The 19,647-nt window shown below is 38.3% G+C and overlaps 1 protein-coding gene across 2 annotated transcripts in view; it reads left to right on the top strand.

The window, feature by feature from the left end:
• Positions 1 to 19,647, top strand: part of ZNF33B (zinc finger protein 33B) — a 49,902-nt gene that overhangs the window by 5,730 nt on the left and 24,525 nt on the right. For both annotated transcript variants that reach the window (XM_064362751.1, XM_064362752.1), the window contains exons 4-5: positions 384 to 528; positions 803 to 898. In XM_064362751.1, the coding sequence (XP_064218821.1) occupies positions 384 to 528; positions 803 to 898 (241 nt within the window). The remainder of the gene's footprint in view (positions 1 to 383; positions 529 to 802; positions 899 to 19,647) is intronic.

Genomic DNA, 19,647 nt, shown 5'->3' on the forward strand with positions numbered 1-19,647 from the left:
TTCAACCAACAGCTGTAGTTCTCAATGAAGCTCAAAACAGAACTAACTTTACTCCTAACATTAGTCCATTGTGTTTGTACTTTCTCCTTAGTACTTGTTACATATTACCACATACATTTTCCTACCACTCTGTATGTTCTTTGAACAGAAGAAGATTTTTTTATTCTTAGTATTTCCAGCAGTGATGATAGTTCCAGGTATATTGTAGGAACGTGGTAATTTTCTTTTGCATGAATTAATAGATAATGCATTATGGCATATTTCTGTTAGGATTTCTTTTATCCCTAAAAGTATAAAGCAAAACAAGTATTCTGTAAGTAATAATTATGGTAAGGATTAGCCCATAATTCTTTTTTCATGCCACCTAATTCTGAACATTTCAGGTGGAACAGAAGTTCCAGGGGTCAATATCATTTAAAGATGTGACTGTGGGCTTCACCCAGGAGGAGTGGCAGCACCTGGACCTTAGTCAGAGAGCTCTGTATAGAGACGTGATGCTGGAGAATTACAGCAACCTTGTCTCAGTGGGTAAGGTCTGTTCACTGTATCATTCTAAATAGCATTTGTTTATTCTTTTGGTTACGAAGCATTTGGGCAGTCTGTATAGTTTAATGATATTTAAGGTTAAGCTTCAGGAGTCAGTGTTGATCGATCACCTTTGAGCACCAGAAGATACTTGTGTTCATCTCTGCAGTGAAAATGTTCAGTGGCAACTTCAAGCAGTCCCAGAAGCTTCTTCCTGCTTCAAAGCCCTGAAGTCTAGACTGCTTGGTTCAAATCCTGAATTATTTCCTGTTAACAGGGTATTGTCTTCACAAACCAGAGGTGATCTTCAGGCTGGAGCAAGGAGAAGAGCCATGGAGACTGGAGGAAGAATTCCCATGCCAGAGCTTCCCAGGTGAGTTAATGTGTACTGCACAGATTACATGAGGGGATTTGTTATTTCCTGTAGTTAATTCGGAGGTTGGCAACTTTGGAACATTTTTCAAGAACATCTCCATAGGGGTCCTAACCTCTGGAAGTGATGAAGAATACTGATTCCTAAATCAGACCTTCAGATACTACTCACAAAAATATTCTCCTCTTTGAATCATATTTTGAATGTTTACCATTCTTACACCTGCCAATAGTTCAGTCTTTGCCCACCTCATTTTTACTGTTGTTTTTCTTGGTTATTATTTTTCTCAAAGCACTTTGAATGTCCCACCTTACCTCCATTGTTTTGTGTTTATTCTGTTGTCAGACTTTTACACACTTACACACTCATTTTTAAACTCAGCAAATAATTTTTGAGTATTTGCTGTGTACTGAGGATGCAATAATGAAAAAAAAAGGCCAAGCGCAGTAGCTCACATCTGTAATACCAGCACATTGGGAGGTCGAGGCAGGCAGATCACTTGAGGTCAGGAGTTCGAGGATAGCCCGGCCAACACGGTGAAGACCCATCTGTAGTTAAAATACAAAATTATCTGGGCATAGTGGTGGGTGCCTGTAATCCCAGCTACTTGAGAGGATGAGGCAGGAGAGTAATTTGAACCCAGGAGGCAGAGGTTGCAGTGAGCTGAGATCATGCCACTGCACTCCAGCCTGGGTGACAGAGAGAGACAATGTTTCAAAAATAAGTAAATAAATATAAAAAAATAACAAGTTATGTCTCTAAGTATATTATGTATACTTATATCTTTATGTATATTAAATGTTCTGTAGTTTTAAAGACGATCAAAGAAATTAAAGCAAGTTAGATTGGCCGAATGTGGTACTTTAAGGAATAGTCAGGGGAAACCTTAATGAAATCAACATTAAAGCAGAGATTTGAATAAAATTCAATGGGTGAGCCATGAGGATTCTGCCCCTTTTCAGCAGGGGTAATAGCAGCTGCTAGGCTTGGACAGGAATGTGCTTGGTGGTTTTCAGGAATAACCAAAAAGTGACAGTGGCTGAAGGGAGGGGTTGACTGGAGGGAAGCAGTTAGAGCCCAAAGGTGAGCATATCATAAGCCTCATTCAGTTAATTTTATTTTTAACTTAGTGGTAGATTTTCAGCAGATGAGTAACATCTGATTTCTATTTGTATAAGATCTTTCTTACCTCTGTAGAGAAAATATTGGGCAGGGCATAGGGCATAGAGAGCTCATTAAAGCGCTGTAGTAGTTTTCCTTATGAGTGATAGTGATATAGACAAAGCTGAAAGGCATGGAGGGAATGGGAGGAGATTTGATTCTCTCAGTATTTAGAAGGTGGGGCAATAACAAAGGAACAAACATTTGTAACATCAGAAGGAGGGAAAAGAGATTTTTGAAGTATTTGAAGAAGTAATGGCTGAACCTTCTCAAATTTAGCAAAAGATATAAACTACACAATCCCGAGTCTGAAGTAACATCAAATAAGTTAAGTCCATGGCAAACTCATGTTGTAATTAAATTTTTGAAAACTAAAGACAAAAAAAATTTTTCAGAGTAGCCAGAGAGAAGCAACACATTCCCTATAGGGAGTGACTGTGGGTTTCTCTTCTGAAACCGTGGTGGCTGGAAGGAAGTAGTATATTTTCTCAAGTACTGAAAGAAAAGACCTATCATATAAAAATTCTATATCTTTTGAAATTATATTCATGAATGAAGAGGAACTAAAGCCATTATTAGACAGGAAAGCTAAGAGAAAATGTTGCTAGCAGACTTTAAAACTTGGCTAGAAGTTCTCTAAGTAGAAAGGAAATAACACAAGAAGGCTTGGAATGCAGGAAAGAAAGAATAGTGGAGGCTGGCAAAAATAGGGATAAATATATTTTTCTTATGAGTTTCTAGAATCATATTTGATGGTTGGAGCAAAACGCTCTTTATGTAGGGGAAACAATTACATTTAAAAAGTGGGGAGGGTAAAGGGGCCTAAGTGGAATGAAACTTAGTACATTTCACTTGAAGTGGTAAAATGACAAACTGTGATAAGTTGCATATGTACATTTTAACACCTAGAATAACTACTGAGAAAACTATAAAATGTGGGACAGTTAAAAATGCTATAAATAGGCCAGGCATGGTGGCTCACACCTGTAGTCCCAGCACTTTGGGAGGCCGAAGCAGGTAGATCACGAGGTCAGGAGTTCAAGACCAGCCTGGCCAACATGGTGAAACTCTGTCTCTACTAAAATTGCCAAAATTAGCCAGTCAAGGTGGCAGGTGCCTGTAATCCCAGCTACTAGGGAGGCTGAGGCAGGAGAATCGCTTGAACCCAGGAGGCAGAGGTTGCAGTGAGCCGAGATTGTGCCATCATACTCTAGCCTGGGCAACAAGAGCAAGACTCTGTTTCCAAAAAAAAAAAAGAACACACTATAAATAAACCAGGATGAAATCTAAAAAAAAATTTAGTTAACTAATAGGAAAATAAGATAAAAGGAACAGATGAATGGAAAACAGAAAACAAAACAAATAGCAGTCTAACAGAGTAATATTTACCTTAAATGTAAATGATCAAAATACTATTAAAATGTAAATTGGCAGAGTGGAAAAAAATGTAAAACATGATTTAAAATTTTTAATTTTTGTGAGTACATAGTAGGCATAAATATTTTTGGAGTATGGGAGATGTTTTGATACAGGCATGCAATATGTAATAATCGCATTAGGGCAAATTGGGTATCTATTCCTATAAGCGTTTATCTTCTGTGTTATAAACAATCCAGTTATGCCCTTTTAGTCACTTTAAAATGTACAATGAAATGATTTTTGACTGTAGTCACCTTGTTGTGCTAGCAAATATTAGGTCTTATTCATTCTAACTATTTTTTTATACCCATTAACCATCCTCACCTTCCCCATACCCCACTGCACTGCCCTTCCCAGCCTCTGGTAACTGTCCTTTTACTGTCTACCTCACCTCCATGAGTTCAGTTGTTTTAATTTTTAGCTTTCACAAGTAAGTGAGAACATACAAAATTTATCTTTCTGTGCCTCCAGTTCCATCTATGTTGTTGCAAATGACAAGATCTCATTCTTTTATAAGGCTGAATAGTACTCCATTGTGTATATGGTCTTTATGGATTTATCTTTGAATGGACACTTAGGTTGATTCCATATCTTAGCTATTGTGAACAGTGCTGCAATAAACATGGGAGTGCAGATACCTCGTTGATGTGCTGATTTCTTTTGGATATATGCCTAGGAGTGGGATTACTGGATCATATGATAGCCTTATTTTTACTTTTTCCAGGGACTTCCAAACTGTTCTCTTTCAGCCATATGAAGTCAATAACCATGCTCTGTGAGTGCTCACCTGATTTTTAGTTCCTGCGAAGCTGCGTCTTTTGTGTAGATAGTTGGCAAACTTGGTCTTCCTGCAGGGGAGTAGGTACGATTGGTAGAGTTCTCTATTCTACCATCTTGCTCCACCCATCCTAAAAAATGTTTTCTGTGGGAAACTCATAGCATAGTTAACAACATAGGTTGATGAAGAATAGAAAAAGATGAACTGCACAAACATTAATTAAAGAGTGGCACTATTAATATCAAATACAGTAGACTCAGAGCAAAGAAAATTATTACACAAAAAGAACATTATATAATGATAAAAGGATCAATCCAACAAAAATGCGAGGATCCTAAATGTGTCTGTCTCTAGCAAACCTCAAAGTACATGAAACAAAACTGATAGAGCTAAAAAGAGAAAGGCACATTTTTAATTGTAGTTGGAAAGTTCACCACTTCACTCTTAGCAATTGGTGGAATTAGTAGAAATATGATTACTAGCAGATATAGAAGAGCAGGACAGTAACATCAGCCAACAGGACTGAAGCAACATTGTAGAATAGTGCTCAAACAAGGCCAGGCATGGTGGCTCACACCTGTAATCCCAGCACTTTGGGAGGCTGAGGCGGGTGGATTGCTTAAGGTCAGAAGTTTGAGAGTAGCCTGGATAACATGGTGAAACTCTGTCTCTACTAAAAATACAAAAATTAGCCAGGCATGGTGGTGCGTGCTGTAGTCCCAGCTACTTGGGAGCTAAGGCAGGAGAATTGCTTGAACCCAGGAGAAGGTTGCAGCAAGCCAAGATAGCACTACTACCCTTTAGCTTGGGTTACAGAGGAGACTGTCTCACAAACAAGAATAGGGCCCAACAACAGCAAAATACAATTTTTTCTCAAGTGCCCATGGAATATTCAGAAAGATAGACTATATCCTGGGCCATAAATAAGCCTCAGCAGATTTAAAGAATTGAAATCATTCTGAGTATGTATGTTTTCTAGCCATAGTGAAACCAAACTACAAATCAATAATAGAATGACAATAGCAAAATATCTAATCATTTAGAAATTAAACATCAGACTTCTTATTTTTTATTTTTATTTTTATTTTTTATTTTTTTTTTGAGATGGAGTTTCGCTCTTGTTACCCAGGCTGGAGTGCAATGACGTGATCTTGGCTCACCGCAACCTCCGCTTCCTGGGTTCAGGCAATTCTCCTGCCTCAGCCTCCTGAGTAGCTGGGATTACAGGCACGCCCCACCATGCCCAGCTAATTTTTTGTGTTTTTAGTAGAGACGGGGTTTCCCCACGTTGGCCAGGATGGTCTCGATCTCTTGACCTCATGATCCACCCGCCTCAGCCTCCCAAAGTGCCAAAATTACGGGCATGAGCCACGGGGCCCTGCCTTGATTGACATAATTTGAATCAAAGAATTTAAATGTTAAATAAAAACCTCCAAAAAAAGAGTGTTGTAGTCCTCACTAGAGAGTTCTACCAAACATTTACACAATAATTGATGATTTTACACAATGTCTTCAGAAAATAGAAGAGGGAACATTTCTTCTTCTTCTGTTTTTTTTAAATTATTTAATCATTTATTTATTTGTTTGAGATGGAGTCTTGCTCTGTCACCCAGGCTGGAGTACAGCGGTGCCATCTCAGCTCACCGTAACCTCTGCTTCCCAGGTTCAAGTGATTCTCCTGCCTTAGCCTCCCGAGTAGCTGGGACTGCAGGCATGTGCCACCATGCCTGGCTAATTTTTTTATTTTTAGTAGAGATGGGGTTTCACTATATTGGCCAGGCTGGTCTCGAATTACTGACCTCGTGATTTGCCTGCCTCAGCCACCCAAAGTGCTGAGATGACAAGCATGAGCCACTGTGCCTGGCCGGGAGGGAACATTTCTTAACACATTTAAAAAGTTCTTTTGATGCCAAAACTATACAGTACAAAAATAATAAAACTACGAATCTGTAGCTCCCATAAACTTAGTAGCAAAAATCTTTAACAAAATACTAGCAAATAGAAAGCAGTCACGTAAAAAGCATACACCATAACCAAGTGGGATTTATTTGAGTTATACAGGCAAGGCTGGTTAAACATTCAGAAATCAGTCAGTGTATTAATCCACCATAGGCTAAAGTAGAAAAATTATATATATAACATCAGTTGATATAGAGAAAGCATTTGACAAGATGCAGTATCCATCCATGATAAAAACTCCAAATAGCTGGGCGCAGTAACTCACGCCTGTAATCACAGCACTTTGGCTGAGGTGGGAGTATCACCTGAGGTTGGGAGTTTGAGACCAGCCTGACCAACATGGAGAAACTCCACTAAAAATACAAAATTAGCCAGGCATGGCAGTGGGTGCCTGTAATCCCAGCTATTCAGGAGACTGAGGCAGGAGAATCGCTCCAACCAGAGAGGCAGAGGTTGCAATGAGCTGAGATCACACCACTGCACTCCAGCTGGGGTAACAAGAGTGAAATTCTGTCTCCAAAATAAAAAAACAAAACAAAACAAAACAACAAAAACCTCTCCAAACTAGAAATTGAGAGGATCTTCCTCAGTTTGATAGATGAACATGCACAAAATATCGATAACAAGTACACTTGCTGGTAGGAGGAATGCTTTCTCTGTAAAACTGGAAACAAGGCAAGGATGTTTGCTCTTGCCACTCTTACTCATTGTAGTACTGTAACTCCTATCAAGCACAATAAGACAAGAAAATGAAATGGGCACACAGAGAATAAATAAAACTGTCCATATTTACATATGACATGATTGTATGTATAGAATATCACAAAGAATCTTAGAATATAAAAACCTCCCAGAATGAATGATTTCCAGAAAGCTTCAGGATCCAAGATGAACACATATAATCAATCGATTTCTCTCCATTAGCAATGAACATATGAAAATCTAAATCAAAAACATAATACCACTTTTTCCATAAAAAATTAAATACTTTGGTATAAATTGAACGATATATGTATAGGGCCTTTGTGCTGAAAATTACAAAATGCTGATGAAAGAAATAAAAGAATACTAAAATAAATGAAGACATGTGGTCTCTTGATAGATTGGAAAACTCAACTTAGTAAGTGTGTCAGTTCTTTCCAAATCGATCTGTAGGTTTAATGGCATTCCTCTCAAGATCCCAGGCCAGGTGCGCTGGCCTCACGCCTGTAATTCCAGCACTTTGGGAGGCCAAGGTGGGTGGATCACGAGGTCAGGAGTTCGAGACCAGCCTGACCAACATGGAGAAACGCTGTCACTACTAAAAAATTAGCTGGGTGTGGTGGTGCATGCCTGTGATCCCAGCTACTCAGGAGGCTGAGGCAGGAGAATCACTTCAACCCAGGAGGTAGAGGTCGCAGTGAGCTGAGATTGCACCATCTGTGCTCCAGCTTGGGCAACAAGAGCAAATCTCCATTTCAAAAAAAAAAAAAAAAAAAAAAAGGTCCCAGTAAGGTTTTTCTCAGCTTTAAAAATAAGCTTATTCCAAAAGTTGCATAAACAAAGGAACTACATGTATATGTGTATATATATATGAAACAATTTTGAGAAAATTTTTCTTAAAATCTTTGAGAAAAGAATAGGAGGAATTATTGTATCCAGTGTTAAGGCTTATTGCATTAATCTCCCAGCTTTTCTGTGGTTTTGCTATCTCCAGATTCAGTTTCCTCAGGTCAATTGTGGCTCAAAAATATTACATAGGAAATTTCAGAAATAAATAATTTATAAGTTTTAAATTGCACACTGTTGTGAGTAGCATGATGAAATTTTGCACTGTCCTGTTCCAGGTCATGATCAGCCCTGTGTCTAACATATCCAGGCTGTATATGCTACCCATGAGTTAATTACTTAGTAACTGTCTTGATTATCTACTGTCATGATAAGTGTTCCAGTACCCATTATTTTACTTAATAATGGCCCCAAAGTGCAAGAGTAGTGATGCTAGCATATTGCTATAACTTTTCTATTTTATGATGTTGTTAATCTCTTCCTATCCCTAATTTGCAAATTAAACTTTATCATAGGTTTGTATATATAGGAAAAAAAAGTATTTATAGGGCTCAGTACTATTCGAGGTTTCAGGCTTCCACTGGGTATCTTGGAATGTATCCCCCTTGGATAAGAAGTGACTACTGCATGTATATATTAATAGTTATAATAATCAAGAGAACAGAATCAAAAATACAAAAATTAGTAGGGTGATGTTGGTAGAATATACACATTGATAGAACATATATATAGAACAATGGAAAAGATAGGAAACCTCAAAATTGATTCACAGAAATACACTGTTATATGCTATATGTTCGTGTCTCCCTAAAATTCATATGTTGGAACCCTCACCCCCCGTGTGGTGGTGTTTGGACATATGGAGCCTTTGGAAGGTAATTAGGGTTAGATTAGGTCATGAGGGTAGGGCCCTCATGATGAGGTTAGTGCCATACAGGAAGAGGAAGTGAGAACTTGTTCACTCTCCTTCTACACAGGAAAGGCCGTGTGAATACACAGTGGCCATCTCCAAGCTGGGAAGAGGTCCTCACTGGGCCCTGGCCATGCTAGCATCTTGATCTCAGACTTCCAGCATCCAGAACTGTGAGGAAATAAACTTCTGTTGTTTAAGCCACATAGTCTGCAGTTTTTTGTTATGGCAGCTGAAGCTAAGACATTTGCCAAACTGTTGACAGAAATGCAAAAGGAATTCAGTCAGGTATTCAGCAAATGATGCTGGAGCATTTTGATAATATCTTTTTGTGTGTGTGATAAAATATACATAACATGAAATTTGCCATTTTAATGGTTTTTAAGTGTACCTTCCAGTGGCATTATACTCACAGTGTTGTATAGCCATCACCACTATTTCTAAAACATTTTCATTATTCCAAACAGAAACTCTATCGCCATTAAGCAGTATCTGTTTGTTCCCCACTTCCTGCCAGCCTGTGGTAACCTCTAATCTAGTTTGTGAGTTTGGCTGTTGTGACTATTTCATGTCAGTAGTGTGACAATATTTGGCCTTTTGTGTCTACCTCATTTCACTTAGCATGATGCTTTCAGCTTTTATCTGTATTGTAACAAGTATCAAGACTTTTTTCTAGCTGTTTAATCCAGTCATCTGTTGATGTATACTTGGGTCGTAAACCTTTTGGCTGTTGTAAATAATGCTGCAGTGAACATTGACTTGTCATTATCTACTCAAGTTCCTGTTTTCAGTTCTTTTGGATATAAACCTAGGAGTAGAATTGTTTTATCAAAGGGTATTTCCTTTAGCTTTTTGGTACCACTGAATTATTTTTAATGTATATATTTTTTCTTTTTTTTGTCTGTGAGACAGAGTCTCTGTTGCCCAGGCTGGAGTGCAGTGGCATGATCTCAGCTTATTGCAACCTCCACCTCCTGGGTTCAAGTGATTCTCCTGCCTCAGCCTCCTGAGTAGCTGGGACTACAGGCACATGCCACCACACCCTACTAATTTTTGTATTTTTAGTAGAGACAGGGTTTTGCCATGTTGGCCAGGCTGGTCTTGAACTCCTGACACCAGTGATCCACCCACCTTGGCCTCCCAAAGTGCTGGGATTACAGACGTGAGCTACCACACCTGGTCTTTATTTTTTCTTTTGTTGCTCATGCATTTATGTCATAGGTAAGAATCCATCACCAAACCCAAAGTTGTTTTTATGTTTTATTCTAAACATTTTATTGTTTTAGCTCTTATATTTAGGTTGTTGATCCATTTTGAGTTCATTTTTGTATATGGTTAAAGTAGGGATCTAACTTCATTTTCTAACTTTATTTTCATGTGGAAATCCAGTTGACCCAGCATATTTTTTGGTCATTTGTCAACATTCCAAACAGAAATTCTATTGCCATTAAGCAGTAACTACTCATTCCCCCCTCCCACCAGCCTCTGGTAACTTCTAATCTATTTTGTCTCTGTGAGTTGAGTGTTGTATTTTATGCTAGTAGAGTGACAATATTTGGCCTGCATCAACTGAAAGAAAAGACTTCTTTCTCCTAGTGAATAGAATTGGCTCCCTTGTCAAAAATCAGTTGGCTATAGATAGTGTATTTTTGGGCTCTCATTTGTATTCTTTTTATCTGTATGCCTATGCCTGTGCCATGATCACACTGTTTTGAGTATTGTAGCTTTCTAATAAGTTGTGAAATTGGACATTGTGAGTCCTCTGACTTTGTTCTTTTTAAAAATTGTTTTGGCTATTTAGGGCCCTTATAATTAATTCCAAGTGACTTTAAGGATCAGCTTTTTATTTCTGCAAAAATGCTGATGGAATTTTGTTAGGGACTGTGTTAAATCTGTAGATCATTTTGGATGGTATTGTCCTCTTAACAATGTGACATCTTTCAAACTATGAACATGAGATACTATTTCATTTATTTATGCCTTTAATATTTTTCAGCAGTGTTTTGTAGTTTTCAGTGTACAAGTCTTACACCTTCTTGGTTAACTTTATTTTTAGGTAGCATTTTATTCTAATAGATGGTGGTATAGATAGAATTGTTTTCTTAATTTTCTATTCAGATTGTTCTTTGCAGGTTTGTAGCAATGCAACTGATTTTTGTGTGTTGATGTATCCTGCAACTTTGCAGAATTCATTCATTAGCTATAGTATCTTTCTTGTAGATTCTTTATGATCTATCTTTAGGATTATATCACCTGTGAGTAGACATAGTTTTATGTCTTCCTTTGCAATGGATATCTTTCTTTTTCTTGTTTGGCTGGAACTTCTGCTGGAGTGTTAAATAGCACTGGCAAAAGTGGGTATGTTTGTCTTCTTCCTGATGTTAGGATGAAAGCTTTCTTTGATCAATAAATGTGATGTAAAGCTGTGAATTTTCCATAAATGCCCTTTATCATTTTGTAGAAGTGTTTTGTGTTTTCTGAATGTATTTATCCTGAAAGGGGGTTGGATTTTGTCAGCCACCTTTCCTGGATCAACTGAGATGATCGTGTCTTTTTTTTTATTTTTTTATTAACGAAGTATATTACTTTGATTTTCTTTTTTTCTTTTCTTTTTTGTTATAAACATTGATTTTCTTATGTTGAATCACACAGGCATTTCCAGGATAAGTCCCATTTGGTAACTTGGTCATGGTATATAGTCCTCTTAATATACCGTTAAATATATTTTGCTGGTATTTGTGTGTGTGTGCAGTTTTGTATCTGTATTCATAGGCATGATTCATTCATTTATTCATTTGCATTTGTATTTTTTTTTTAAGAGACAGAGTCTCACTTTGTTGCCCAGGCTGGAGTGCAGTGGCACAATTATGGCTCACTGCAGCCTCCAACTCCCAGACTCAAGTGATCCTCCCCACTCAGCCTCCTGAGGGGACTACACCTGTATATCACCATGCCCACTATGCCCAGCCATCTTTTTTTTGTTTTTGTTTTTTGATGGAAACAGAGTCTTACTATATTGCACAGACTGGTCTTAGACTCCTGGCATCAAGTGATCCACCTTGGCCTCTCAAAGCTCTGGGATTACTGGTGTGAGTCACCATGCCCAGCCTCAGTCTAAAACTATTACTGTAAGAACTGTCAGTTTCTCCCTTAAATTCTTTCAGTGTTTCCTTTATGTATTTTCGGATGCTGCTTGGTACATATATAGGTACAATTTTTATCTTATTGATGAAGTCAACCTTTATTCATATATAGTGTTGTTCTTTGTCTTTTATAACAGCTTATGACTTAATTTATTTTGGGGGAAATTAGTATAGCCATCCCAGTTTTCTTTTGGTTATTTTCATGCAATATCCTTTATCAGCCTTTCAGGGTTTTTTTTTTTTGTTTTTTTGAGACGTAGTCTTGACCTGTTGCCCAGGCTGTAGTGCAGTGGCGCAATCTCAGGTCACTGCAGCCTTGACCTCCTGAGCTCAAGTGATCCTCCCACCTTACCCTCCCAGGTAGCTAGAACCACAGGTGCACACCACCACACCTGGCTAATTTTTTTTTGAGACGTGGTCTAACTGTCACCCAGGCTGGAGTACAGTGGCCTGATCTCAGCTCACTGCAACTCTGCTTCCCGGGTTCAAGCAATTCTGCCTCAGCCTCCCAAGTAGCTGGGATTACAGGCACATACCACCATGCCCAGCTAATATTTTGTATTTTTAGTAGCGACAGGGTTTCACCATGCTGACCAGGCTGGTCTCAAACTCCTGACTTTGTGATCCACCCACCTCAGCCTCCCAGAGTGCTGGGATTACAGGCATGAGCCACCTCACCCTGGCTAATGTTTTTATTTTTTATAGACATGGGGTTTCACCATGTTGTCCAGGTTGGTCTCAAACTCCTGAGCTCAAGTGATCCACCCACCTTGGCCTCCCAAAGTGCTGAGATTACAGGTGTGTGCCACTATACCCGGCCTGGAAGCAATTCTTAAATTGACATACAGCTGGAAGAAATAAGATTCTGTATACCCTTCACCCAGTTTTCTCCATGGTAACAATTTGCAGAACTAGAGTTCAGTATCACCCAATAACTGACAATGATTCATTCAATCAACCTTATTCAGATTTCACAAGTTTCAAATGCATTAGTTGTGTATATTTAGTTCTATAAATTTTACCGCATGAATAAATGTTTGTGAAAATCACAACATTGGTGGTACAGAACAGTCTCATCACGAGGAACCCACACATGGTAACTACCGCTGTCTCCTGCCCTCTCTGCCTTCCTAACACTGGCAACCAAATCTGTTCTCCATCTCTATGTTGTCATTTCAAAACAGTTACACAAATAAAATCATGAGGTATTACAATAAACAACCTAACTGCATTTCTGGTATTTGGCTGCTAATAGATTTCAAATCCCACTCATCTCCCGTCTTACCCTACATTTGGGCAAGCCAGTATTAAAGCCTAAGTGGTCCCTCCCTCAATGCCAGTAGGAAACTCAAATCACACAAACTCCATTCTTTTTGTGTGGGCTCTTCCCAGCCCAAATTCCTGATGACGAGCAGCCATTCTTCTCCCTTCTTTCTTAATCTACATTTAGACCTGCTTGGGAGCCTTCTCTGATCTCCCTAGAAACCTGTCTCTGTAAGTAATAAACTCTTTTTTTTGAGACGGAGTCTTGTTCTCTCACCCAGGCTGGAGTGCAATGGTGGTGATGTCTCTTTAGTAGAGACAGGGTTTCTACTAAAAATGAGATATACAAAGAAACAGGAAAAATGTGACCCATGCACAGGACTAATAACAGGCAACATAATAATAACTGCCATTTAAGTTGGCAGAAATTGGGTAGTCTGGTGCAGATCAACGTATATTATATAATTTGAGGAAGATCCAGTAAAATAAAGAAAAATGAAAAAAACCTTCGAAAATGGATATCATTAGGTGCACCAGCATATACAAATGGGAGTATCAATATAAGAGAACAGAAAAGGAATGAAAAATTTTTTGAAGAAGTCACAGAAACACCCAAAATTTTTTGAAGAACACTAATATATTCATCCAAAAAGTTCAACAAATTCATAGGAGGATAAATGCAAAATGTTACGCAGAAGTGATTTAAATTACTAAAAAAAAGTTAGTTTAGTGAGGTGATTGTAAGAACAATGCATAATATCAATTGTGTGTTATTTATATACAACGAAACAGGTATATAAGAAACAATTTTCTTAACAGTTTTATGGAGATATAATTCACATACTGTACTCTTCACCAATTTTACAAGTATAAATCAATCATTGTTAGTGTATTTGCAGAACTGTGCAACTTTCATGACTGTTTTCTTTTTTTTAAGACAGAGTTTTGCTCTGTCGCCTAGGCTGGAGTGCAGTGGCACAATCTTGGCTCACTGCAACCTCTGCCTCCCAGGTTCAAGTCAATTCTCCTGGCTCAGCCTCCTGAGTAGCTGGGGATTACAGGCATGTGCCACCACACCCGGCTGATTTTTGTATTTTTAGTAGAGACAGGGTTTCACCGTGTTGGCCAGGTTTGTCTTGAACTCCTGACCTCAGGTAATCCACGCACCTCAGCCTCTCAAAATGCTGGTATTACAGGCACGAGCCACCGCGCCCAGCTGACAATTTTTTTTTTTTTTTTTGAGACAGAGCATCACTTTGTTGCTCAGGCTGGGGTGCAGTGGCGTGATCTTGGCTCACTGCAACTTCCACCTCCCAGGTTCAAGTGATTCTCCTGCCTCAGCCTCCTGAGTAGCTGGGATTGCAGGCGTGCACCACCATGCCGAGATAATTTTTTGTATTTTTAGAGAGATGGGGTTTCAGCATGTTGGTCAGGCTGGTCTTGAACTCCTGACCTCAAGTGATCTGCCTATCTTGGCCTCCCAAAGTGCTGAGATTACGGATGTGAGGCACCACGCCCAGCTGACAATGGTTTTTAGAACATTTTCATCATCCCTGAAGCAAAGCCAATATCCATTAGCAATTACTTTCTCTTTCCTCTTCCCTGTAGCCCTTGGCAACCAAAATTGAATTTTCTGTCTGTGTAGATTTGTCTAATCTGGATGTTTCATATAAATGGAATTGTATGTCACTTTTTCTGCCTGGCTTCTTTTCCTCAGCATGACATATTCAAGGGTCATCCTTGTTGTAGCATGTGTCAATATGTCACTTGTTTTTTATGGCCATATAACATGGTATAGATATACCACATTTTATCTATTTGCCAGTGGCTGGACATTTGATTTTAGTTCTACTTCTTGACTATTACGAATAATTCTGCTGTAATTGTTCATATATAAGTTTTCACATGGACATGTATTTTCAGTCATTTAGGATATATACGTAGAAGTAGAATGCTGGTTACATGGTGTCTCTGTGTTTAACCTTCTTGGGAACTGCCTGATTGTTTTTCATAGCAGCCATAATACTTTACAATCCTGCCAGCAATGCATGAGTTTTCTAGTTTCTCCAGTTTGCCAACATTTTTATTAATATCAATATTATTTATTATACCAATCTAGTAGTTGTAAAGAGGTATCTCATTGTGCTTTTTGCATTTTCCAATGGCTAATGATGTTGAACGTCTTTTTATATACTCATTGGCTATATATGTATCTCCTTTGTCTATTTAAAACATTCACTTTGTTTCATGACTTACAGAAAAATTGGGAACACAGTAGAAAGAATTGCCATTTACCCAGTTTCTACTGCTATTAACTTATTAGGATGGTACATTTGCAACAGCTGTTGAACCAACATTGGCACATGATTATTGACTAAAGTCCATAGTTTGATTAGGGTCTGCTAATTTTTACCTAATATCCTTCTTTGTTCCAGGGCACCATATTACATTTAGTTGTCATATTTCTTTAGGCTCTTCTTGGCTATGGTGGTTTCCCAGACTTTGCTTGTTTTGGATGACTTTGACAATTTGGAGGAGTCCTGGTGAGATAGATATAAATTCCATTTATTGGAATTTGTCTGATGTTTTTCTCAAGATAAGACTGGGATTATAGGTTTTGGGGAGAAAGGCCACAGTGGTAAAGTACCATTTTTGTCACATTATATCAAGCATGCATACTGTCACCATGTTTTATGACTTTTATCGTTGGCCTTAACTGACTTGGCTAACATACAAGTCATCCACTATAAAGTTACCATCTTTTTCCTATTTTCCATATTATACACATTGGAACAATGTTACTTTGCACAACTCACACTGTAAGAAGTGGAGATTTATGAATTTTGTTGCTGTTGTTTTTTTAAATCACTTTCTTTCTGTGATTACAAGATGGTCCAGGCTCGTCTTTTATATTTCCCTTCTGAAATCAGCCATTTCTTCAGGTAACCCTGGTTCCTTTTATTTGAGAATGGTATTAGAAACCAAGATACGGACTGATGGTATACTTACAGCAGTAGGGTGTTGCCATCTCAGCCGACAGAACAGGGAAATATAAATGTGTATAAACCATATAATACACTAACTTATAAATAGATCCTAAATGTAACCATTTGTATCTGTCTTAAGCTAAACCCGTGTTTATACTTATACCTTCAACTCTTCATTACCACCCGGATTATTCTAGGTTTCTTCCCTTGCTTCCCTATATTCCCTATAAATTACCATACCTAACAGTAAGAAATCTGGCTCTAACCATCCATCATTTATTTACTTTCTTTTTTTTTTTTTTTTTTTTTTTTGAGATGGAGTCTCGCTCTGTCACCCAGGCGGGAGTGCAGTGGCATCATCTAGGCTCAGTGCAACCTCTGCCTCCTGGGTCCAAGTATTTCTCCTGCTTCAGCTTCCCAAGTATCTGGGGCTACAGGTGTGCACCATCACGAGCCCAGCTAATTTTTGTGTTTTTAGTAGAGATGGGGTTTCGCCATGTTGGCCAGACTGGTCTTGAACTTCTGACCTTAGGTAATCCACCTGCCTCGGCCTCCCAAAATGCTAGGATTACAGGCATGAGCCACAGCACCTGGCCTTCCATTTACCTTCGTTTATTCTTTCCCTATATACATACATGTACTGTTAGAATTGTTAATCATGCTCATGTGGGAAATAATTTTATAATTTTGTCAACTAAAATACAGTACTTATGTGCAGATTTGCCTTTAGTCTCACAGACTTCTTTTTTTTTTTTAAGACAGTGTTTTGCTCTTGTTGCCCAGGCTGTAGTGCAATGACAGGATCTTGGCTCACCGCAACGTCTGCCTCCCGGGTTCAAGTGATTCTCCTATTTCAGCCTCATGAGTAGCTGGGATTACAGGCATGTGCCACCACGCCCAGCTAATTTTTCGTATTTCTAGTAGAGACGAGGTTTCTCCATGTTGGTCAGGCTGGTCTCAAACTCCCAACCTCAGGTGATTCACCTACCTTGGCCTCCCAAAGTGCTGGGATTACAGGCGTGAGCTACCATGCCAGCCTAGTCTCACAGACTTCTATCTCTTTCCAAAGTAATTAAGATGAGTACTTCCTTCTGCAATGAAGGGGGTCCTTCACTGTTACTATTTTTTGCATTTGTAATGCAATTAGATGGTTTTGGTACAGGTTACCTTTATTCCTCTCTTCTCCTGAACCCATGACTTAGTTGAAATGGGTAATTCCTTGAAATACACAAATTACCAAGATTTACACAGAAGAGATAAACCATTCATACAGGCCAGTATCTGTTAAAGAAATTGAATCCAGCTCGGTGAGGTGGCTCATGATTGTAATCCCAGCACTTTGGGAGGCCAAGGCAGGCAGATCACGAGGTCAGGGGTTTGAGACCAGCCTGACCAACATGGTGAAACTGTCTCTCTACTAAAAATACAAAAATTAGCCAGGCGTGGTGGTGTGCGGCTGTAATCCCAGCTACTCAGGAGGCTGAGGCGGAATAGCTTGAACCGAGGAGGCAGAAGAATTATTAGACTTTTTGGTTTCATTGGTGATTTCTGTGCAACATTTAAGGAAGAAATATACCAGTTCTCTACAGTGTCTTTCAGAAAAGAGATGCAAAGGGAAGCTTCCTAACACTTTTGTAAAAGGCTGTTTTTTTTTTTTTTAAATACCAAAAACATATGAAGACCATGCAAAGAAGAAAAACCACACACTAATATCCCTCATGAACATAGATGCAAAAATCCAAATAGAATCCAACATTATATAAAAATAATTAGATGCCATGACCACTCAAGGCTGGTTCAGATTTTGTAAATCAATGAATGTGGCTGGACGTGGTGGCTCATGCCTGTAATCCCAGCAATTTGGGAGGCGAGGGTGGGTGGGTCACCTGACATCAGTAGTTCGAGACCAGCCTGGCCAACATGGTAAAACCCTGTCCCTAATAAAAATACAAAATTAGCTAGGCGTGATAGCGTGTGCCTGTGATCTGAAGGCGGAGGCAGGAGAATCGCTTAGAACCTGGGATGCGGAGGTTGCAGTGAACAGAGATTGTGCCATCTCACTTCAGCCTGGGCGACAGAGTGAGACTCTGTCTCAAAAAAAAGAAAAAATCAATTAATGTAACCTGCCACATCAACAGGCTACTAAAGAAAAGCATATCCTGTCAATTTATGCAGAAGAAGCATTTGATAAAATTCAACACCCATTCATGATAAAACTGAGGAAACTAGGAATAGAGAGGAACTTCTTCAACTCTTCAAATTTATTAAAAATCTACAAGAAACCTACTGCTAAGGTCATACTTAATGGTGAGACACTGGATACTTTTTTCCTAAGATAAGGAAACAAGATGTCCTATCTCATCACTCTTACTCAGGATCTTATTAGAAATTGTAGGTAATGCCATAAGACAACAAAATAAGAGGCATACAGACGGAAAAGGAAGAAATAAAACTTTCTTTGTTCATACAGGCATGATTGTCTAAGGAGAAAATTTTAAGGAATTCCCAGAACTATTAAGTCTTTATAGCAAAGTTGGAGGCTAGAAGCTTAATATAGAAAACGATTTTTTGTTACGTATTTGTGTTATTTGTCCTTTTATTTTTGAGTTGTAATAGTTTTTTTTTTTTAACATATTCTGTGTACCAGTCCCTAATTACATATATTATTAGCCAATATTTTTATTCCATTTGTGGGTTGTCATTTTATTGTCTTTACTTTGTACTTGGTAGTAAAAGTTTTTCATTCGATGAAGTCATTTTTTTTTCTTTTGTTGCTTGTATTTTTGATACTTTATCTAATAGGGCTTTGTCTATCCCCAGGGCATGAAGATTCATTCTTATATTTTCTTTAAGCAAATGGCTTTTAAATGTAGACCTGTGATCCATTTTCAAATAGTTTTTTTATATGGTGTAAGGAAAGGAAGAATTTTCATTGTTTTGCATACAAGTAACAGTTGTCTCAGTATCATTTCTTGAAAAGGCGATTTTTCAACATTAAATTATCTTGGCATCATTGTTGAAAATTAACTGAACATAATGTGTAGTACTGTTTATTTATGAATTCTCAATTTTATTTCATATGTTTACCTCTATGCCAATATCATACCATCTTGATTATTGTAATTTTGTAGTCAATTTTCAAATTGAGCAGTGTATGTGTTCTAATTTTCTACTTATTCTTTAAGATTGTTTTGATTATATTTAGTTCCCTAGATTTCCACCTGAATTTTTAGACCTTCAAAAAGGCAGATGGGATTTTGGTAGGGCTTGTGTTGAATTTAGATATTAATTTGGCTGTTATTGCCATCTTAACAATATGAATGCTATTCAGTGCCTTTCTATTTATTTAGGCTATCTTTAATTTCTTTCTTTTTTTATGGTTTTCAGACTATAAGCGCTGTATCTCCTTAAATAAAGTTATTTATAAGTATTCTATTCTTTTGGTGCTATTGTAAATGGAATTTTTTTTTCTTGAGGCAGAGTTTCACCTTTGTTGCCCAGGCTGGGGTGCCATGGCACAATCTTGGCTCACTGCAACTTCTGTCTCTGGTATTCAAGCAATTCTCCTGCCTCATCCTCCC

The sequence above is a fragment of the Aotus nancymaae genome, unplaced genomic scaffold (assembly GCF_030222135.1).
Source record: "Aotus nancymaae isolate 86718 unplaced genomic scaffold, 86718_ANA_hifiasm-v0.15.2.pri h1tg000049l, whole genome shotgun sequence".
In the NCBI taxonomy this organism is placed as follows: Eukaryota; Metazoa; Chordata; class Mammalia; order Primates; family Aotidae; genus Aotus; species Aotus nancymaae.